General features: G+C 39.3%; 1 protein-coding gene across 3 annotated transcripts in view; it reads right to left on the reverse strand.

Annotated features, from left to right (window-relative positions):
- Positions 1 to 1,289: 1,289 nt before the first annotated feature.
- NAV3 (neuron navigator 3) overlaps positions 1,290 to 23,651 on the reverse strand; it is a 420,281-nt gene continuing 397,919 nt past the window's right edge. For all 3 annotated transcript variants that reach the window (XM_052774469.1, XM_052774467.1, XM_052774468.1), the window contains 12 exons: positions 22,923 to 23,076; positions 19,772 to 19,946; positions 15,871 to 15,968; positions 15,113 to 15,208; positions 14,641 to 14,809; positions 13,660 to 13,895; positions 11,565 to 11,719; positions 10,561 to 10,632; positions 9,932 to 10,128; positions 9,145 to 9,263; positions 6,191 to 6,394; positions 1,290 to 3,990 (listed from right to left, as the gene is read on the reverse strand). In XM_052774469.1, coding sequence (XP_052630429.1) covers positions 3,871 to 3,990; positions 6,191 to 6,394; positions 9,145 to 9,263; positions 9,932 to 10,128; positions 10,561 to 10,632; positions 11,565 to 11,719; positions 13,660 to 13,895; positions 14,641 to 14,809; positions 15,113 to 15,208; positions 15,871 to 15,968; positions 19,772 to 19,946; positions 22,923 to 23,076 — 1,795 coding nt within the window. In that variant the 3' untranslated portion in view covers positions 1,290 to 3,870. The remainder of the gene's footprint in view (positions 3,991 to 6,190; positions 6,395 to 9,144; positions 9,264 to 9,931; positions 10,129 to 10,560; positions 10,633 to 11,564; positions 11,720 to 13,659; positions 13,896 to 14,640; positions 14,810 to 15,112; positions 15,209 to 15,870; positions 15,969 to 19,771; positions 19,947 to 22,922; positions 23,077 to 23,651) is intronic.

The following is a 23,651-nucleotide window of genomic DNA, read 5'->3' on the forward strand; positions in this document are numbered from 1 at the left end:
GATGGTTAGGAGCTTTTGGAAGTCAGGGAAGCTGGTGGAGCGGTAAATTAGGTGCTGATTGTAGAGAATGATCTGAATCGTTTGGTAGGGTGGGCTGATTTGAATATCCTGTTTTAATACAGATAAGTTTGCAATCATACATCTAAGGAACAAAGAGCATAGTTTATACAGACAGGATTGGACAAAGTATTTCAAAATGATGCAACATGAAAAGAAGTCAGGGTCTTGGTAGATAATTAACTGAACATGAGCCTGCAGTAGGATGATGCAATTAGAGAGTGAATGTCAGCCCTGAAGCCTAGGCAGGGACAATATGAAGTGGGAGTAGGAAGGTGGTATTAGTTCTGTTTATAGCAAAAGTAAAATCATCACAGGAATACCGTGTGCAGTTCTCATACCCACACTTCAGGAAGGACTCTGACAAATCAAAAAGTAGTTAGAAAGTCCTTAAAAAATGCGTTGAGGTCTGAAAGGCATGCTTTATCATGAAAAGCTAAGAATGAGCAAGCTGCTTGTATTATCAAAAAGAAAAGCAAGAAAGACTATTACTTAAATGTAAAAGATGTTTTTGATTGCAGTTGGCTTTTTCGTATAGGAGGAAAAGGCATAACAAAAGACAGTTTGGGGTATTTTTCTCTTGAAAAGAAAGATACCTAAGATCTAACTGCAAATAAAGCCCTTAAAAAACAGAGCCACCCAGTGAATAATTAGCCACATTGACAGCAAGGTGCTGGATCTTCTACTCTGTACTGTCTAAAGGTCTTTCCAAGGATATGCCAATTTCAGGAGAAATTACAGATCTGCTGCTGAGGTGCTACAACTTGCAGGAGCATAATGATCTCTTCCAGCCTCAAAGTCTGTGATTAGCTGACTAACATAATTCTCCTTTCTTTCTCTGAATTCTATTAAATCATATTGATGTATATACCTGCTGAGAAAGTAGCTCTAAGTCCTTCAAGTTTGAAAATAAGGCACAATACTGCACCAGTTTTGTACAGATTTACCACCACTGAAATCAATAGACTTGTATTTGAAGATAATCTTGAGAACAGGGAGACTGTAAAGTTGTTTCTGAACTGCACAAACTGTTCCCACCATGGAAACAGCAATTCAAAAATCATACTGAATCACTGGAACTGGAAACAGTACTTAATTTTGTTTCTACAGAGATTAGTTCTGCTGAATACAGAAAATCACATCCTCCAGTTTGTCATTTTATTTATGTGGTTTTGTATTTGAAATAATATCTAAGCGTTAAGTGGTCCTGACTGCAAAAACACCAGACTGTGTTTTCAATAAATAATTCCACTTTAATGGCAAAGTAATAATTTAGACAGATACAGTGCGCACACCTGCAAAAAAATATACGCAAGCTGGTTTACAAGCTAGAGGAACAATAAACCAATAGAAAATACATCATCCAGTTAAGTCCGATGACACCAAATACTTATTATTAGGGCTTTACAAAGACTACAAAACTTTTCAGATGATTTATTTCACTGTTTCTGTCTATTTACATGATATGTTACATCAAAAATGTACAAAATATAAAATGTGTACAGACAAATGTTTCACAAACAATTTCTGAGTTGTAAACTAGGTGGACTCACTGAGATGTATCGCAGGAAGTTTTGTATATGTAATATGTAATATTGTGTGTTTGTGTGTTATATATGGCAGGAAAAGATTTGCAGGTTTGCTCAGAGCACAGGTACAGGAAAGAGCAGCTTTCCTTTAGTTCTTTGAGTCAGTCAAGGTGTATGCGCTGACATTTTGCATCAGAAATGGATCCAGATTGGGGGGCGTGATGTTGGTCTGACTGAATCCTACATGCATAAAATCAGAGTTTTATTAGGGCAATAGCACCGTGTAGGAACCTCTAGATTCAGCGATGCAGCTCAGTGCCATTTGGAAACTGCATTGATTTATCTTTGTTTTACAGCGAGTGACCACAGGGTGGCCACAAAGAGTTAATAGCACCAAATACACATCCTGAAGGTAACATCCATGGAGGTGTACAGTACATGTCTACACAATGCCAAAGCCCTTAGATACCTTCTTGTTTCTATGCACCTATTTTAACCGGACACCTCGTGTGGCAAAAGAGCGTTTCCGATTATTCTGAGCAGTTTGAATGCAATCTGGTTGTAGCCTGCCATGACATTATGCACTTAAAACATTTTCAGATTTTTTTCCCCCCAAAATGTATTGGCTTTGTATAGATATTGAAACATGCTGACCGTAGCATTGATAGCTCCTGCATAGTCATAACAACTGTAAGTACAGGACAAACACACCAGGTAATAACAGCTTTTAAGGTTTGCATTCTGTATTTGTTTGCAACATACAGGAAATCTCAGCAAGTGAAACATCTCTTAACACCAACAGAATAAAATACAATTTTGTTTGTTTGTTTGTTTTTGATTTGATTTGTGCAAGGCTTTTTTTTTCTTTTTTTTTTTTTTTCTCCAATATTTACAATACCCACCCAGTAGACTGTGCAAAACCAACCCACTTTTACAGTATAAACTCTTCCTCTTCCACAGTGGACATCACTGCTTCAGTGTTCTTTTATGCTGAATTCTTCATGTACAACAATAGCAATCAAAACAACATGCTAAAACTAGAAAAAGGAAAAAAAAAACCATATATTTGTGCTCATGCTGCATCAAGTGCATCCAGCTCTGCTGGATAAGAATTCAAAACATCTATCCTCCAAAAACTCCATTCCATGGGACCAAATGGATTTGAGCCGATTTTCTCAGCATTTAGGTGGCAGCGGAAGTGGGTTTGGGTTCCTTGTGTATTTCTGAGGGTAGGCAGAGCAATCTATTCACAAGATAAAAATATTATATAGCAACTGTTCTTTCTCCTATCCATTACTTTAAAAAATCATGATATACAGATATGAGGCTACTGTGTTAACTGATGTTTTCTCATTAGTAAATGAAGAAAAAAACAGTGTAAATTACCAATGGTTTAGGAATTAAACCAACTGTAAAACTGTTCTAGAAATCTGTTTTAAGGCAGTGAGACAGCACCATAAGAAATGTTCCTTCTTTCACTGAAAAGGCTCAAACAAATGAAGCCCTAAAAAGCCTTTAATCAGTGTTGGTTAATAATTGGTATAAAACTGTTGTTAAGGAGTGGGCAGGTGGTTAAAAAAGACCTTTGTGGTAAAAACAACTTTATAAAATCTGTGACTCGTGTACTAAAAACTTGATGGAGCGCATCACCGTGACCATGGCAGTTAGAATTAAATTGGCACTTATCCAGCATATCACAGTCATGTTTTCTGGTGATTGCACAATACTGTTTGTGCTTTCTGAGTTACTATCATCATCTTTGACTCGTTTTGGAATGGGCAGTAGCGTACAACACAAACACCACTGCAGTCCTGTGACCAGCACCATGTGGCACAACAGAGGTTAGAAGAGAATTAGAAGACCGCACTGTTCATGCAGCGCCTCGGGGTAAACTAAAGGAAAAAACAGAAGAAGTTGCACTGTAAACTTGTACAGAGAAACAGAGGCAGAGAGAGAGAGACAGAGACAGAGAAAGAGGAAAAGGGAAAAAAAAAATATTCCAGTTTGGCTAACACGTGTGCAATCTGCTTAGATGCCCTTGGTCTAGGGCCCTTTCCAGTTGACAAATGGAGTCTCACTTGGCTCCATAGGTATTGAAATGCCTTGAAATTAAACTAATTCAAGCTTTCCACTTCAATTTTTCTTTCTGACTTTGCAGATTTAGGTCTCCTGCCTACCTACAACACACCATTCTCACTCAGGGACCTCGGCGTGCTGCTTTAATACTGGCAGTGGTCTAGTGGAAACAGATTTTACCATAATCCTCCACCAAGGTTTGTCCCTTTCAGAGAGTTGATTCAAGGGATGAATCCAAAATGTCGTCATGGTGGCTGGTGCTGTCACTGTCACAGCTTTGTGCGCTCGAATAGTTGGCTGCCTCTTGAAGCCTCATTAGCATATTCATCTGAAAGAAGAAAGCGATGTTTACATAATCACGTCTCATTTAATGCTGCAGTGACCGTGTTAAAATTTAATTAAGCTCCCTTGCTGTATGAGGTGTGCTGGTATCTAGCCGAGGGGACCATACAAAAGGATTTCGGAAAGGGCAGGGTGTCAGCGGCTCCTCCTGGCACCCTTTTCATTGCCTTCTGGTCTTTAAATAGAAGTTTAAAGGTCCAAAGAGCCAGAGGGATACAATGGAGCTGCCTGATAACTCTCTTTAATTCAGGGGTGAGACCGGCTGCAGCTGCAGCACCGGCAGGGGAAGGAAGCCATATCACAGCTGGACATCTGGGCCCATATTTGGAGACAGTCAAGCTTCCAGATAATTTTTGGATGGTATAGACACACTACATTGGAAAAGCAACTGAAAACATAATCACACTAACATAGCCCCTCTGCAAGAGAGAGACGGGGAGGGAGCCAGAGAGGGGTGGACCGAGGCCAGCTGCTTCATAAAAGAGTCCCATCTGCTGTTGAGGGGCTGACCTCAGCAGGGGAGCAGCAACAGATCCTCCTACCCAGGAGAGGAGAGCCCACACATAATTTGGGGATTATTAGAACCTGAAACCCATCTGAAAAATCATCAAAAAGCAGCATTAAGCCCCAGAAAATTACTTGGATGCTTGACGCCTAACTCTGTGTAATGATCAGGATTTTATTTATAAAACATCCGCTTCTGCCAGCATGCTCAGGGCTGCAAGCAATGTTGACATTGCTGTAGTGTTTTTCAAGGAACAAATACGCTGTCATTACAAAAAAGCAGGCGATGACAAACCAAAGAGAAAGAGGTATTCTTGTGCATTTGTGTGTTCAGCCCCTCTTTCCAGTTTGCCCAGGAATCCTTACATCTCTATGGTTTCAACCTGTACAGCTTGTAAAGTCTTCTCTAGGCACTGAACAGCATTTAATACTCTTTAACACTATCAGGTAGCTTTTGCTGGCGGTTGAATAGGTATCCATGTTTGAGAATACATGCGGTGGGTGTGCAATACAGCCTGCACGTGATATGTCCTGTTTCTGCGAGCACAGGGTCTGTCTCCCCGTGAGCTCCACCGGAGGCAGGAGCAAGCCCTCCATTCACAAGTTTCAAGCTTCTGATATTTAGTCAGATACAGATACTGACCACAGTGTGCAGGGAGCAAGGGTGATGGGACACTGAACTCGAGCTGCCCAAGTATTTTCACCATAGTGGAGATGATGCATACATGCTGGAAACCTGGCCAATACACTCACTGGCAGCACAGATTGCAGGGTCAAATAATCACCCCAAAGCTTATGGACTGGGAGACAGGGGATCAAATGAGGTGATTTTCTACACTTCTTCAGGAAGCAAGGTCTGGTTTTGGATACCAAACACTTCAGTGAGGCTGAGGAGCCGTTTTCTTAGCACTGATAAGAGTTAAATGCATTTTCCTCTGAGAAATTCCCTTTTCCAAGGGCTGCCTGTATTCCAGAAGTACAGTTCTCTAAAATAGTATTTTGAATTGTGATAAAGGCAGTCTATAGAGAAAGCACTATACAAGAATAGCAGTTCAATATAGGCAATTTAATAGTCCATTATCAGAGGTGGCAATGGTAAACCTATACGTCTGGGATCATATTTAAATAAAACAATACATGGCATTAAGGGAAATCCACCTCTTATCTTTTAATGCCACCACAGTTGCATTCCTTTTACATTAAGACTGTTATACAGTCATCAGTTATCTTGAAATGTTCTGAGGCAAGAGAGGATGGCTGTCTAATTTGAATTTCCACTAAATTGTCTATGATAGACAAGTTGGATAATGTGAGTTTCTCCGTCCTTCATTTGCAGAGTGTAGGTGATGGACTGCCCAATCTGGAAAGGCGTTTTTAGAATAAGCTGATTAATAAGTTGCTGAAGAGTGGTACCCAAACATTATAATGATGAAGACCAGATACATTTCTGGGTGGATGGGAATTGCAAACAATTTAGGGACATATTCATGTGATGGTGATACCTGCCCACCTGCTAGATTTTCCTTTTCTTTACAACTTTTAAAATAAATTATAGTAGGATTCATTTTAAAAGCCCATTTTGGAACAGGTACACAGTAGGTTTTTTACAGTACAGTGTACAATTTAACATGTGACAGTAAAGTGCATACTGAAAAACCTTTTCCCCAAAGTTTAAATCTTACCAAGGGATCCCCCTCTGTATCAGTCTGTGGAACGTGCTTTGAGGTTGTTCCTTCCTTTGCTGATGCATAACCTTCATAACCAACATCTTCTGGTCTTAACTGAAGTAGCGATGGCCACTCATGCTGTAGAGACGCAGAGCTCCATGGATAGGTATCAGCTACCCACTTGGAGGGATCCTCCCAGGGTGCCCTCTTACCGTACATCTGTATTATGGATATAACACAGGTAAGTATCCTACAGAGTTTTCAGTCCCAGTTGCAACAGCAGACAAAAGTCATCAAAAACGTCTAAGCCATTTTAATAAGTGGTTTGGTTTCAGATGTGTTCAGCACTCGGATATGATAAGACATTGAAAAGACCTCATCTCCATTAATGCTCCTTCAGCAGGCAAGGTGGCTGCAAGCTGAAAAGCACTCCATAACTAGTGATACTTGTGGGCAACGGTGAGAGCCACAAGTTCCTGATACAATGTGAAATGAGACCTTTAGGTAATTTGCTTAGGGCGTATCGGTGAAATTAACTCAGACCTATCTAAAACATTCAAGTTAATTGGATTTTGTTTGAAGTGAATTAGGAAGTGCCAGTACAGATTGTTCTCTTCCCCTAGCAAAATGGGATGCAGAAGCAGACAAGATCTTAAGTCTGAGATCTTGTACAAGGTTAAGAGAAGAAATTCACAAAGGATACGTTTTCCCTACTATGAAGCACAAAAACGTTGATGAATCTGGAACGAGGACAGAGGAAGGAAGAAAGAGAATATTGTAAGTTTAGGAGATCTGGTAGCTTTCTCACTAAAATGCACCCTTTTCCACATTGCTGTTCACAAGCAACATGTTAACCAATAGCCCCTTGGTTGCTGCTTTACAGATTTCCTTTAGCTGTGACAATGACACATTGGGATGGGAAGCCATTCACCAGGGCTTTCTGTGATTTCTCCCAGCAAAAACAGCCTCACGCAATCCAAGGAGCAGCATAATTTTGGCAGGGCATGCACTGATGGAGCATTTGGATGGGCTGCACTCCTAAAGGGAGTAAAACAGTGAAGGATTTTAGTGCTAAAGCCAGAGAGATGAGTTGTGCTTATCGCTGCAACACCTGCTCCCAGGCACTTGCTGAATCCAGAGCTCCACGTTAGACAGCCAAGTTCCCTATGTTATGCAGAGATACTCAGACTCCTTCTGCCCTACACTGAGGCTAGGCTGCTATAACAGGGATCTGCCTAAATAAGCCAAGAGGAAATGTTTCGCAGGGAGGTAGCAGGCTAACTCCAGGCTGTAGGCAGCACTTCCCCTCATCTGAGATTAACAGCAATTAAATCTTTTCTGGAACCTGGAGCAAGGCTTGTAAATTCTGTGTCTGACAAGTGAGTTTGCAAAGTACCAGGCTAGAAAGGTATTTTCTACCCGTCCCTGGTTCCAGGAACATCTAATTATACCATATAAAAGATTTCTGTTTATTATTAATAATGTTATTCTATGGAAGCCATCCAAAGCAGCTAAAAATTGGAACGGTTCATGAAACAACATATTTTCTTCTATATGCTGCCATCTTCTGCTCCAGAATTAAAGTTTTCATTTAAGTAGGTACCCTGTATACTTGGGAAAATATGAGCATGAAGAATATCACTGCATTTTTATAGCTGGTCTAAACAAGCGCTGTTAATCTCACCATGGCTGTTCTATCAGATGTTTGGCAGTTTTTTGCACAAGGCATAAACATTCTGTAATTCCCAGAGAGATAAGCAGTTTTAGGAAAGCGTGAGATATTCAACAGGCAAGATTCTAAACCTCCATCGCATCAGTATGTCACTATGTCAATACAATGTGATAAAGAAACCGCAGCTGCTTACACGGTTCTTTGACTAGCCCATAACAATCCCCTCTGCACTGTGCAGTAATTTCTTTCAGTGTCATGTGTGGCAAAAAACTGCCTTTCCACAACGCGTCTTTTCAGATGACATAGAATTGCAGTGCATACAAGAAAAAGGAAAAGGGAGAAAGCCAAATAAAGATTGAAAAAAAAAAACAAACCAAAAAAGAAGAAAGGATTAATTTCAAGTTTTAGGTTTGCTCCAAAGATGTGGAATGGTCTGAAATCTTAACCTATATGGGACAGCTTATAGTGCTATCTACAGCAAATCTATTTGTAGCTCTCTTTCTATTAAAGTAGAAGAAATTTTAATAGGTCATTAACAATCAGTGGAACTGCTGCTAACACCAGCTCTGGAGAGGATCGTATAGAGGGAACCGTGAAGCACTCTGATCTGATGGCACTGTTACCCAAAATGAGAATTACAGTCAGGAGGAAATCTTAGCCCATACAGAGAAAGAAAAAAGGAGAAACAAAACTGCAGGAAATACAAGCAGGGTTGCAAGATATAAAGGCAAAAAGGGACAGACCTTCATGTTCAGCAGGGCCAAAGAGTAAATTATCTCAATCTGGTTAGATAAGGCCAGTAAACATTTTTTTTTTTTTTGGTGAAAATATCCTTGTTCACAAGCTTTTCTCCACAAGCCTGTGTGCCTACATGTGTACGTAGGTGGGAGAGGATTACACAGACCAAAGCTATTTTCTTGCACCAGTGTGAGGGCTATTAACTCTTCCATGCAGGGGTAGGCTGAGACCGCCTTGACTCAGGGAGACAATCTGAGCTGTATTTAGCATTGCTGTGAACTCGTTAGACAGTGGACAAAGAAGAAACTTCCTCCGGTCACAGAGGAGAAACCTTCTTCATAAAATACAAGATATGCCAGTGCTGGAGTGGACAAAGCCAAATTATACATCAGAGTAAGAGCAGGTCAAAAGGAGTTCAAGGCTGATTTCTATAATCCCTCCACAGATTTTCTTCCTGCAAACACAACAGCATTCATACTTGGATGCATTGGTAAGAAGTAGCTTGGAGAAAGCCTATGAAACTACTTAAAAAAAAATTGCTGGGAAACAAATGACATACCTGAAGTCCTTCTCTTACAGCTTCCAGAAGATAGGGCACCAGGGAATAGTTCCAGAGGTCTGTGAACCACACTCTGGAGCCATCAACATCCATAGGGCAAGGGAGGAAGAGGCGGGGACCTGAGAAGTCAAGTTGTGTATTAGAAAAAGTAGAACTAGGGAACACACTAAAAATAATCTTCACAGAATTAAAAAAGCAGTATTGGGGCACACTTAAGTGAAGAGAATACTAATACAGGACTACAATAAGGGAGCTATCAGTCTCCTGTTATTAAAAATGAACTAGTGTCACTTTATCTACTTCTGGGGCCTGATGAACACTTATAAGTTTTACGGGCAAAGCTATGTAAAAGGATGACTTCTTTGCTAACATAGCTATTCCACTAAAAGACCTCAGGTACGTGTATATCTCCGACCTGCTAGTTTGCTGAACTGACTGTCCAAGTGTTTTTATTGCTGTAATTATACTGCAGTGTAAAAGCAGAGAAAAAAATTAAGCCTAGGAAAGTTGTTATTGAGGTAATTTTTTGTAAATTTAACTTTTTAAAATTATGAACATTTTCTTGAAAGTCTTTAGCAACCAAGGCAGACATACCAGGAAATACATACTCTCTCATTAAACTTCCCATTTTCATTTCAATTTTGCTGGCAACCAGACAAATTCGCCAAACTGATGCTGTACTTCCCATTGAGAGATGACAGCTTTTAAAAACATATTATATCCTTCACAAATCCCTAAAGTGCTCAGCCCGCACCCTTATTTCAAGCCATTCCACCAGTGGACTCACCAATGGTTACATCTGAAGAGCTGTGCGTTTCTAGGAAGCTGTTAAGATGATGCCATGTTTTGGGGATCCAGTCAATGATTTTGATGAGCTCATTATTGCGTATGTTCCTTTCTATTTCAGTCTCAATCAGTTTCCTTCTCAGATATCTGCCCAAGAAACCTTTAACAGGTTCTGTGTGATTAGCACACAGCACCCACCTGGGTAGAAAGGATAAAAGTCAAGCAGCAATGAACACCAAATACATCATTTCCTCTTAAACATAGAGATGAAGGTAATGTCATAAGCTTCTGAGTCTCGTTAGTTAGCAAGTATAAAACTGCTCCAATGAACCACATTATTGCCCACCGCTACAACACAGTCATTACAGGCTTCAGCAGGAATTCAAGACACTGCTGAAGACAAATGGAATGCAAGAATGCAATCGTCCAGCAACTTGCTAGAGGTGTCAGAAAGTATCTTATTTCTTTCACCATTCCTCAACACCATTCAGAGACCCATCAATACAGGAGACACACAGAAGCTAACGTACTTTGCTGTGATGAGACGCAAGATCAATGTTTGTTGAAGAACTGGGCTGAGGGGCAGGGAACTGTGCAAACATGGCCACAGTAAATACAGAGTGAACGTACCTGAAATTGTGATGGAGCTCCAGATTTGGTGAAGAAGAAACTCCCTGGTTCATGGTTCCAATAATATAGGGACTGAAAAGAGAAAAGCAATAGGTTTTTTTGAGGGAAAATCCATTCAGATATTCAAAGAATATTCTTTCTTCTTATCTGCACTAGTCCAATTTTAAAAGAGTCTCTGGATGTATTGTAGTCTTAGATTTAAAATATTCCTGAGACGTCCCTTTTTTTAATGTTTATTCTTGTATGATTTCCCTCTCTGCACGTTTGTAGTTTATTAATACTCATCTGTAATAAAGAAATAAATGAGGCAACCCTATCTTTGTGTACCTTATAATTTTGGAGTAGGTTTAGAGTTTTAATCCCAGAAGTCAGTGAACCTCATGAGTAAGACATAGCATACAGTGATTTTATGAAGGGAAGCCCCTATGATGGCGCTTTTACAGCAGAAATAGCCAATGTTATAGGTCAGTGAAAGTTCCGGAAAGCATTATTTTTATTCTTGCTTGGCAATAAAGGACAGTCAGCAAACTTCATACTTCTGCACTGCTACAGGAAAACTGTAGGAAGTGCAAGTCCGCCGGATATACGGCTGCTTCTGCATGGCATGGTTCGTGGGTTCACACATATCCCAAATTCCACTATTATAAAGGGCATTTCTTCGTACTCGCCCGTAAGCTGTCCTCATGGTACTAATGAGCTTGTGTGATCTGACAGGGTGAAAGAGATAAGACCCTAATTCAGTCAAGCGTTTAAGTACATTCTTAAATTCTGTGGTACGTTTAGATTTCACTGAGATGCATGGGAGTCATATAAATAAAGTGAAGCAGACACCCAAGTACTTGGCTGAAGAGGGTTAAAATTATTCAAGCACATAAGGGCTTTGCTGACAGCCTGTGGGAGTCCTAAGTTTCCACTGGGACATTTTATTTTGCAAAATAACAAACAGCTTTTACTGCTTTAATTGCAAAAGGTCTGTAAAAGGAGAGAGAAGAGCTACTACCTACCATTTATTATATTTACAGTTGAGGAAGCCATTGAAGATGTCACTTAGTGAACCGATGTGGTGGAGATTATCAAGAATTATGACCACAGGGAGGTCAGCACCATTGTTGTCAGCACTGCATTGCTCAGCTAGGTTTGCTAGGTATTGTCGCAGATCCTTCAGCAGAATTAACAAAAAACCCAGAAAAGATTAACCCAATTAGACCATAGATGTAATTTCAGTGGAAAAGATTTTCAGAAAGATAAAGAGGCTGCTACAGAGTTTCCCCACTGTGGATCATTCAGCTGGATCAGCGCATGCAGGAAGACCTGCTTCTTAGATAGGGCAATACTGAAGCCACATGCTAGGAAAAACAAAGGCACTAAACATAAGGCAAGCGACTGAAGCATACACGTTCCTATTTGGTGGCTACATTCCTTAGAAACCTGCTGATAAACTATCTTATCTCCAGAGGAAAATAGGTTGCAATAAAATATGCCATTTCCAATGGGCTGAGATACTCACACCAATTGTTGGACCTCTGTTCTTATGAATGGCACATTTATATACCAAAACACTCCCATCAAATCACTCGATTTAGGCATATTGAACTGCTCCTTCAGATATCTCCTTTCACCACTCTCCCTGAAAATCTGTTTGTCCTTTAGGGGATACTATATCACACCTTATAATAAAATTTGTTGTGTAAATTCTTTTTTCTGTCAGCTATCTGTCTGGTTGCTTTTAGTGCTGGAGTAAAAGAGAACTTTCTATAATCAAAACATTTTGTATTTTTCTCAACATTTCATTGCCCTTGAGGGTCTGGGCTAGTCAAGTTTTACAGCTGTATCTGTAAAGGTATCTAGTTTTGTCAGTGTTGGGAATGCTCAGTATTATGGACAAAGTTCCTATTGCCATTTTACTTTCTGGATCAGGGATAGCAGAATCTTTTCTTCTTTAATGGGAACATGCAATCTTTTTTTTATTTCAAGAAAGATTTTTGTTTGGCTTTTTATGATCAGGTGTCTCTAGGGGAACATCATGGTTTTCTTCCATGGAATAGCACCATCTGTATTATTCAAACACACTTGGTATTTGACAATGTTGTTTCTTTTTTTTACTATAAACTCAAAAGTTATATATAAATCTTAATAGAAACAAACAAACAAAAAAAACCCAAACAAAAAAACCCTCCAAACAAAACCATATACAACAAGCAATTTACCAGAAATCCAAAAGCTTACTCTCTTGTGGGACAATATTCATTATAAATATATATGGTATAATAATAAAATGTAAACACATCCCCTGCCAAAGTAAATGGCATCACAAATCCTCTGTATAAAGACAGTGAAAAGTGGTGTTTTTACTGGAATGGTCCTCTCACCCCTTTGGGATCTGTAGGTTCTTCCTTCTTATATTATGTTAACATTCATTATGTTCTGTGCAAATCAGAAAGCTCTGGGCAAAACCTTTAGTTTTCTTTTCCCTGGGTAACAAGTTAGGAGTATACCCAATTTAGGACAGCAAGTGAATAGTATTATCTGTGGCTAGCACAGCAGTCATGCTAGAAGCTTGATAATCTAAGCTATGTAAATCACTGTGAATGTGACATGATGCATGAGGCAATTCTTGTATGGTCAGCTTCCTGACCGATGCACGCCAGAAACCATGGCAGCAGTTGTATTTATCCAGTGCTGATTAAGAAGATGAACCCAAGACGGCAATTCAAAATCCCCATTCTGAAGTCTTTGCTAACAATCAGCTGCTCTTATCACTATATAAAAGCAAGTTAGACTGATATTACTATATATCCAACCTTTCTGACAAAGGAATTACAGACACTCTAAGAATTTCATTTATATAGGAATTTCACTCTGCATCTATCCTTAAGGTGGATTTCCTCAAGTGAGGGAAAATTCAGACTTCCTTCACAGTGCTTCAGTGGTTTGTTTAGAACAGAAAGATCTGGTCCCTGTTTCTCACTGGGATTGGAGACCGAGTTCTTGTAGGAAAAAATGCTAATTGAGCAACAGAACAGTATGCCAATCAATAGGATCTGCTCTGCATCATCACTACAAATTGGGCGATAGGTTATCTTTTCAACTGTAACATACCTTGCTTGATTTGTGATCTACATTAAAAGTTGCAATTGCATCCTCAGTTTTTTTTCTGCCAGATTTAGTTATAATATATTCAGCCAGCCTGTTAGCTAAATAGGTCTTTCCTGTGCCACTGGGTCCCGACAGAATAATCCTGCGATGCTCCATCAGTAAATTAAAGTACCGCTGGGTAATTGGCTTAGGAATCAATGTGTCAAACACAAAACTGTCCAAACTGTTTTCTTCCACTCCTGGGAACAAAAGAAAAGAAAAATGGTCTGTCTTCATCTTTGCTAAGGTAGGCATAGGTTTAGCCCAGCACCTGATGGCATCAGTGCTATGCTCAAAGCAAGGTAAGATACTTCTGCCTAAATCAAATTCCTATTAAGGGCTTCCTTACTGTGGAAATGCTTATATCCTTCCACAGGGCCAAGAAATTAAACAGAGGTAGTGGGACGAGATGGGTGGGAGAGATGAAATCAAAGTAAATGTGAAGAGAAGGCTCAGTGAGGCAAAGATGTATGTTTCAGACACTATGGGCAACCATAACAAAAAAAAGGTCAGAGTGACAGCCACAAGGGTTACTGGTTGTCACAACAATGTATGTATAGTTCTTCTGAAGGCCCCCCTCCCCTCCAATAGCAAATCCCTACAGCTTTTGAAATGTATTAAATTTTTCCTGCGGAACTGGGTAAGGCATAAATATTTCTCATCATAATGTCTGTTTGGGGGTTGGTTTTTTTGCCACTATTCAGAAATTTGTACTTTGCTGTGATTTGGCAGTCAGGCAGAGAAGGACAGAGATATTTTTAGATTTGCCTCAAAATGCTGCACTGTGTTAGGTATTGTACAGTGTCATACAGAAAGTTTAGGTGATAAAGTCCTTGGACTGGAGACAAAACACAGAAAGGTCAGGTGTAAGAACAAAAATATGAAGGGTTGAGGGACTGCATTGAGGAACTCTACAGTATCTGCAAAAATATTCTTGGCGCTTACCTTTCAGGTTCACAGTGATGACGTTATTATCTCCAACCAGATAGCCACAAGGCAGCAGTTCAGGCACTTCTAGGCTATGGGCTCTAATGACATCCCCTATACAATAGCTAGCAATGCAGTCAGAGCTTAAACCCAGGCTAGTAGTCGGATCCACTCGGAAAATATATTCCTGAAATTATATGAAAACATAAGACATAAAAATAATTATTGAATGAGAGCAGTTTGGAAAACATTTTGGTACAGGCGAAGTCACTTGACAAGGAGATTCTTGCAGTCACATTCAATAGAGAACTGCCTACAATCATGAAAAAAGAACAGCAGCATTAAGAATAAAGTTTAATTGTGGTGTTAGCTATACGTCAAAAAACAAAACAAAACTAAAACTTGGCAAGACAAACCAAAGAACACAGAAGTTTTCTTAAGTGAAAAAGAAAACTGAATTAATACTTGAGCTAATTTTTCAAAGTCTTACCTTAAAGAGACGTCTGATTACACCATCTAAAACATCCCATTTTGTTTTTCCGCTGACTCCAATTGATCCTATCAGATATGCATGTGGTTTTTGATCCTGCAAAGAGAGATTTTTGGAAACTGGACTAAAAATGGTGGTAATCAGTTTTCTATAAGATTCATAATTTTCCCAATGAAGAAAAAAAATATTCTTTAGAATGTGATGCTAGAACTTTGTTAATAATCTCTGTGCCAGAAATAGGTATAGATGATGTTACTTCGGTACATCTTTATAAGGAAGGAAATACAGTATCTTATTCTGTTCTTTGATTGCATCTGTGTTTATAAAGAGATGAATATAAATAAAAGTTGCACTGTATTTATAATTTCTTGTAATACAGAACATGAAAACACGGCAATGCAATTCCAAATTTATTACCTCAGCAGCATATTCATAGTTGCACCCTAAGGGGTCCAAGGCATAAATCTAATTTATAACGACTTTTAAATGGAGATAGCAAGTCCCATAACATCCTAGTACTAATTAAACTGAGAATTGGTAGTGTCTGAGCCACCACAAAGGCAGAAGGAGGCCATATGACACTAGTCTATGGAGAATGCCTAACTGTATTGAGCATGGATGACAGAGAAGAGAGCTGCTATGTTTAGGGTATTTCCCTTCAGTTCCTGGCTGAAAATACTGAAACAAGTTGAGCTGCTATACTGCAACATTTGCCTGAGCTATAATTCTGCATCTAGACCTTTGGGTAGTGAACTTACCTTGGCTCGACTATAGCCCTTGTTTATAGTGACTAAAATTTTCACACTATGACCTTCTTTGTGGAGTGCTCCATCAGTGACATCATCCAACAAAATATCTACAATAAAAGAAGGGAACTAAAGTGATCAACCTGACAAATCACATCAGTTATGTTCACATCATCAGTTCAATATTTGTTCAAAGGACCTTTTGGTTAAAAAGAAAGGCTGCCATCACAACAATTTGCAATAATTTTAATCTGTACTTATTCCTAATTCTCCTTTTCTTTTGGAGATTAAAAAAAAAGTTACAATTTGTCAATTTTTGAAGCAATATTAGGAGCTTTAATCATGTAGAAATGAATAGGGAATCCATAAATAAATAAATTCTTGCATCATGATCTTGCCTTTGCTTTGCTTCTTGGAACTTGCTCAAAATTACCATACATCCACAAAGCAATGTTAAAACCTAAATTAAGTTTATGTCTTTGGGGACTCATTGTGCCCTTTAGAAGGTTGTAAGGAGAAAAACAAGAAATTCTTGCATTGATATGTTTGCTGCTAAGTAAAATAGCATTTAATTTCTCTTTCCAGCTGATTTCTTTACCTTCTGTTCACATGGCATGGATAGAGTCTTTTTTAACCAAATACAGGCTTACAAACAGTAAGCAAACATTAGAAAACCACTTTGTACTCCTCCAGAATATGGGACTCTATTCAGCCATTCCTCTAAGAAAAGGTTTCATTTTTCTTGGACGTTAAGAGTGATTCTGATCTGCTTTGTGCCTCAGTTTCTACCTCTTCACTAACTCCTAAAATGTGAAAGCAGGAGGACTTATTTCTTACTGAAGGCTAAGTCTGCAGCTTTATTGCAAGGGATAAAATTGCTTTCTTCATCTAGAAGTTCTCTCAGAGATTTTACTGTTAGACATTTAAATGAACTATCAAATTAGGAGAGATTATGGATTTGCATTTTCTTCAAAGGCCAGCACAGTAATCCACTACCCTAAGTCCTGCTCGTTCTTATTGTGGTGACTGAAGAAAAGCATCGACTTCATGTCATAGCCTGCACAAGGTCAGATTTCACCCAAATTAAATGAAGTGCCAGTAAGATTCAGTCACTTGCTTATAGCAAAACCAAAGAAGACTTATTAATATGACAACAATGAATGTATTAAAAAATAAGTCCTCATGTAAAATGTTTGATAACTTACACCCAGATCTAGAAAGCAGATTCTGCTATTGGGTTCTTTGTTTTGTTTTTTGAAGAAGCATTTTTGTTGTGAGCTTAAACAAATCCATGCTTGTTTTGTTCCAGGCAGACAGTTTTTCTGCGCCACCAATGTGGAATGTTTCACTTCACTTGTCTTGCATTTTGGCATATTTGACAAACCTTAAGAGTTTCCACAATGTCATAGTTCGTCTGAGGGCAATTTACAATATAACTGATCCCTCGGTGAAATTTTTCAATATTTGAATGACCCTCATGTAGCCTTTAAAATACATTCTTCTGTAAGTCTTTAGGAATGAGGAAGGACTCTGTGGCTAGAAAAAAATGCCACTTTCTAAGAGCTCTCTCTCTCACTGGTACAAAGGGCTCAGAAGATGCCCAAGGGGGTCTAATTTCATGGTGGTGCTAATTGCTTTAATTATCTCCTGCCAGACCTCCTCCTTAGGTGCGCTATGGTGGCTCCGGCTCACTTCTTGTCTGAGCTCTGGCACTCTTTTCGCTGGACAGTACAGACAGAGTTTTGTACTGGTCCTTCTTTGCTGCTTTTTACTCCAGTGACTGGCTGAAATACGGGTGTCTGTGACCACCGAGCCCCTTCCCAGCTTGCCACTCACACCTATCAGGAGGAGATGGTTATACCCTTAGGAAGTGGCAATGGATAGCTTTGGTCATTTCCAGATGACCACGGGCATTTGGAGACACTGGTCTCCCAGAAAGTGCCATGGCGTTTTTTAATACGATGAGCCAAAGCCCTCGTTATCTCTCTCAGCTTAGTCCCCAGCATGATTAACCTCTCCATATCTCAGGCACTTTTGTTTAATAGTACTCCAGCTGCCACAGAAATCCCACAAGACTTAGTAGGAAGCTGTCACCCTTCCAAGTTCTTTGGCATGGCAACAAGATGATACTCACAATGATCAAAAAGGCTGGATTCATAATCAAATGAAATCCTCCACTCCTCATTAGGCACACTTATTTCTTTGATTTCTTATAACTGAAAGTAATTACTTTGCATGCTAGAAAAACATTTAGAACCAATAACACAGAAAATTATATAAAGCTTATAGAATCATAGAATAGTAGAATCATTTAGGTTGGAAAAGACCCTTAAGATCATCGAGTCCAACCACTTCTCCCAGTCTTCTTGTTCTTCTTCTTCCTGTTCCTTCTCCTACTCCTTAATCCCCCTCTCCTCTTCCTCTTTCTCTTTTTCTTCCAGCTTTTATTTCTTCTGTTCTTTTGCTAAACAATTCCTCCTGATTTTGTTCATCTTCGTTCTTTTTCTTATCTTTCACCTTCCTCCGTTCTTCCCCCTGGTCCTCTTTTCCTGTCTTATTCTCATCCAGTTCTTCCCCCTTTTCTTCAAACTCCTCCTCCTCGTCTTCCTCCTACTTGTTTATTCCTGTATCTAGACAGAGTTAGTGCTAAGCGACAAAGTGCTAATAGCTGCTGCTCACGAAAGAAATTCTACAATTACCATTTTGAAAAAAAATCTGTTCTGGTTTTTAGTTCTTTTTTTTTATGTTTGTGAATGCATGAGCAGGAACCATAGTTAAACTTTTTCTCCCTGTTTTTGCAACACTTCATTGTATACTGAGGCCCAGCACAGGCTCACCCATACTAAAAGTTAGACCTGGCAAAAAAGTAGGCTGGAATGTAAATAAAAAATAGACTGATTTTCCTATAAAATCTGATATTAACCAGAAGAAATATTCAAATATCCATGTAATCAATGACTGGCAAGATAATACAACTAACTGCCAATCCAAATTATAGTCAGGCAGTTTGGCACATTCCCAGCTGTACTCTTGCCTAGACTCTTTCTACAATTATTAGCCACATTTCTATTGCTTCCAGAGACTGCATTATACTTTCTGTGGAGTCTATGCTAATGAGCGCTGCTTTGCTTCTGCTCTGCTCCTGGTTCTAATGTTAGAGACAGCACTTCTGCTTCTTGGCTACATTATCAAAACAAGTGTAGAAGGCTTATTATCATAAACTCTATGGCATGGAAAATAATCAAATGTTAATGTTCAGGATGTGGTCCAAAGTTCTGCTTGCTTTCTCTCATTCACTGAAACAATGAGCGTGCTTAATAAGCCAGGCGGGGTTTGGCTCCTGTGATAAATGGTGATTTGGTCCAATGTAGACTAACTAGCTATATCACATTAAAAAAATGTAAGGGATGAAGCTAACTGAGACCACCTTCTGCCCCAGCTGCAAATACGAAATGAAGTTAAGGGAGCTAACTGAATGATAAAAGATCTGTAAACAAAAAAAAAAAGGAAGTTTCATGTACTATGCTCTTATTTATTCCACAGGGACAAGAGAATATATCTATACAGTTGTCAAGTATACTACAACAGATATTGTCCTCTTCAAATAAATTGTAAACGAGATGACCAAAGAGTATTGTAAATTAGGTAGGTAGAGAGTATCATAGCTAGGAACTAAGCAAACATAATGAACAGCCTGTTACTATTATACAGAGCCTTCTAAAATCTACATTTTCAGAAATGACTGCCAGCATTCTTCCTCATCTCCATTAGTGAATGTATACTTGATGTTTACCTAAGTGATATGAGGTCTTTTAATTTTCAGGCATGCCTCCCATATATGGCCCATTAAGAGAGTGAAAATAATAAATTCTTACTAATTGCTGAGGCATGCATGTAGCCAAAATATGTTTACCTGATGTAACAGATTCTGTGATGTTTAAATTGTTCAGAGAAAGTCCTAGTGACTGCCGTGATGAAGAAGATGATGTGCTGCTTGAAGACTCTGATGACGGCCGGGCAGGCTTTCCAGTATTTCCAGTCTCTGCCTTCAAACGATCATTTTCAGCTTTCAATATCTCAATTTCATTCTGTATTCAAAAGAAATCAACATAAAAGCACAGCAGGTTATTCTTTCGGAAAACCACTGGGGGTGGCTATTCTGGTGCTTGCCATTCACCTGCAGGAGCTAACTGGTTTACCACTTTCACAGCAGTATGTAGCACTATAGCTCAGAAGTATAACACAGTCAATGAAAACTGCATTGCCTTCACTTCTGAAATGAAGGGGGAAAAAACCCTATAACCTTGTTTTAGCTTTTGCCTCAAGACAGTTCCTAAACAACGTAAGCTTCAAGCTTCAGTGTTTATTGTACAGTTGACGATAATACCGGTGTGGTGAGAATTTTCCCAGCTTTCCCCAGTTTTATAAGCTACTTTCTATTGTAAAAAATCGTAGGTAACAGTCAGTTAAAAAAGTTGTTAAAATCTTGGCTATGTCAATGTTTCTAAAGTCACAGAAAATTATTACTGCCATTGAATGTAAAATTTAAGCAGTAACTTCACAGAGGAGAAATGAAATTAAAAATGGACAATTAGAAATTGATAGTTTAACAGTTTCACAACCCTTCTTGCTATCAGATAATACTTTTTGATCATTCAAACATGGGATTGTTCACATAACGGTCAGCAAGCCCTCTTTGATGAAAACATACAGTGACAGATGAATCAGAACAACTAGGAATTTTTTTTAGCTAAATCCTCTGTGGTGCCAAGTGATTATTGAATGTACAATAATAAAATGAAAACTTAGCCTGAGAACAGCCTGGTACCAGCTAAATCTAGCTTTCAGTCGCTTCACGAAGCACAGTACAAAGCAACTGCTTATTCTTGCAGACGGTTTTGCACATCAAATTTAATTCCGCATTCACTAATACTCTGCTAAAAGTCCTGTTCTTTTATGAAGGCTGTACAGCTACATTCTACAAATAAAAACATAAGGGGTAGCATCACAAAAAAACCCTGCAACAGCTACAAAAAGATTAGATCATATAGGCAAAGGTGAGGAGATAGTGAAAGGGAAGGGACAAACCAGCAAAATTGTGACAGAAGGTAATAGATGAATGTACCAGTTTAGCCTGGGGTTCAAACCAGGAGCTATGGTGAAATGAGTCACACAGTCTCCATCTACTCTGCAATTTACACTGATTAATTACACAACTCTTAGCAGACTGCCATTCAGCTGAGCTTTAGATTTTTAAGGTGCTTTGAATACACATAGTATTTGTATATCATTCCCACCAAGCTTCCTTCTTCCCCTCACCAATCCTCATCAACTCTCCAAAACATCAGAGTTTGGCAACTCCAAGGTGGCTGCCTCTGCTTTTGGGAAAACTTCAGAAGAAGGGGTGATTACCAGCGACAGCATCTGAAATAGTCACCTCTGCCCAGCTTTGGTGAAATTCAAACTTTCGAGGCCTGTGACTACAGCAGACTCCTCTCTCCGGGGAATTCACCTGGTTTAGGCACTCACATCCTGGTGTAAGACCATAATCAGCTGATAAGCCTTCACATCCTGCTCTCCACCGCTGCAATTAAATGTATTCTATCCCTTAGAGTTCCTAAAAATTTTTTAGTGACTCCGAAGGAAATGCTTTACTTTCGTCTGGACAACTGTAACCCATATTTACAGACCAATTCTTGATTATTCTTCCCCCTAATTGAAGTTCAGCCAACTATCCACTAGCAATGTTGGCACCGAGAGGTGTGAGCACCTGGGAGGGTGGTGGGTACCCCAGATGTTTAAAGGTGTGACTGAGACTGCTATAGACATGGTATAAACAAAGAGGTCTAGAAAAGACAGCAAGCCCACCAAATCTGGTAGTTAGGAAATCAGCCGCTGTGGACACCTATACAGAAGTGCCTACGGGTGCATCCGACCTAAGCACCCAGCACAGAGCAATTCAGCTGACAAGCCACTGGGGCTGGATTCTGCTGTGTAAATGGGGGTTTCCAGTGTCACTGTAAACACGGTCTTCTATGGGTAGAATGCTAAACCTACAAGTCCTGTGCAGATACAAATCCCTGAGGCTGGTTCAAACGCTAACAGGTGCCTATGCTCAAACAACTCCATTTCACCTTCTATACCTATCTTAGGATGATTTTAGGATAGCTTTCTAGGTCCCACTACTGCAGGACTAAAACTCAATTGACTACAACAGGAGTTTATCACCTAGCTCATACCTAGACATCTAAATGTAGCTGTCCCAGTCTCAACCTGAATCCCCACACCATGGCCTTGATTCTATTTCCCAAATACAGGTTTATAGTGCCTTCAGGGATCTCCTAGGTATCTCACGTGTCATTCCAGAAGGGCCCAGAGCTACTGAAGGACCTATGTCATACTGTGTGGATGTTGTAGATACTTTTGGGCACCCAACATGATACTGGACACTTGTATGTGGGCAACAGAGCTGAGTCTTGTAAAGCTCTGTGCTCCGCTGAAGAACATTGCCATTCTTTCTGCATCCTTTCAGTCTCATGAAAGGGAAAGTCTTCTGATGACAAATGTGTTCAGGAAGGATTTGGACCAGTTTCACAAAATAATGCAGTGAAATTTTAGTGATGCTGGATATAATAATTTAGTTCAATTTTACATTCTTTGTTTCAGCAAGCCACAACTGGGGTACGAAACAGAAATGATGAGAGAGTATGCACATATACCCCCCGCCCCAAGAATTTAGAGCTCTGTAGAAATCACTTCTTGATCTGCTTGTCTGTCATGTTGCTTTTCCCAGTCATAGGGTTTAGACAACAAATATCCTTTGGGCAGGGATTACGTCTCCTTCCATATCTCTTAAACATATTTTAGCTATTAATATAAATGCTAAGAATATCAATATTATAAGGTGAACACTTATCATACCCATCCTTTGGAAGTACTGTCAATCTAGCAATTTACTTTGTATTGAAAATTTTTTGGTACCTGAAAGAAAGTACTGGGAAAGGAAATACAGCAGGTATACCTTTAGTGTGCACCCCTGTCATCACTTAAGCTACTGCACTGACCTGCATGCGGTTCATGGCTTCTCGAATCTGATCCAGATGGTGTGCAGAGCTGAGGGCTTCAAGACGAATGTCCGTTAATTTTAGCTCTTTCTCCCTCAGCTCGCTCTTTAGCTGAAGAATAATTTCAGCCTCTGCCTCTGTGCACTCACAGATCCTAAAGAGGAGCAGGAAACAGGCAGTAGATTAAAGGAAGGTTCTCCCCCCAAAGCAGTGCCATTACTAAATATCAAAGTACAGAAAATGCTTGCTGCTGGTGAAACCTATGAGTGAAGAAAGAATCTTATCAAAGAAACATGAAAAGGCTCAAATCGCAAATTAAAAAAGGGAAAAAGCCCTCTCCAGATGAAATGATCAGCTTGCTTCATACCTTTCCAGTGTACTTAGATAGTTCACTATGGTGAAAAAAAGTTGTTAAAAACTTTCCAGAAATTTTTTTTTTTTGAGTGTGTATCACCCATTGGTTTTAATCTGATTTTATATCTGCATCATTTCTTTGGTGCAAAGGTTATGATTTCCCTAAGTAACAACAGTCAGAACTGAAGTATACTGATTAAACTGTACTACTGATAGTTATTATCTGATATTTATCAGCAACAGTTTCCTCTGTTTTGAACAGTACACAGAGAGACAGTCCTTGACTTCATGGTCTAGAAGATTTTGATCTGTAATGGTTTTGATTTGTGATGGTTGACTTCTTGCCTATAGTCTGTCATCTGGTAATGTAAGGTA

Source organism: Harpia harpyja, chromosome 23, assembly GCF_026419915.1.
Source record: "Harpia harpyja isolate bHarHar1 chromosome 23, bHarHar1 primary haplotype, whole genome shotgun sequence".
Taxonomy (NCBI): Eukaryota; Metazoa; Chordata; class Aves; order Accipitriformes; family Accipitridae; genus Harpia; species Harpia harpyja.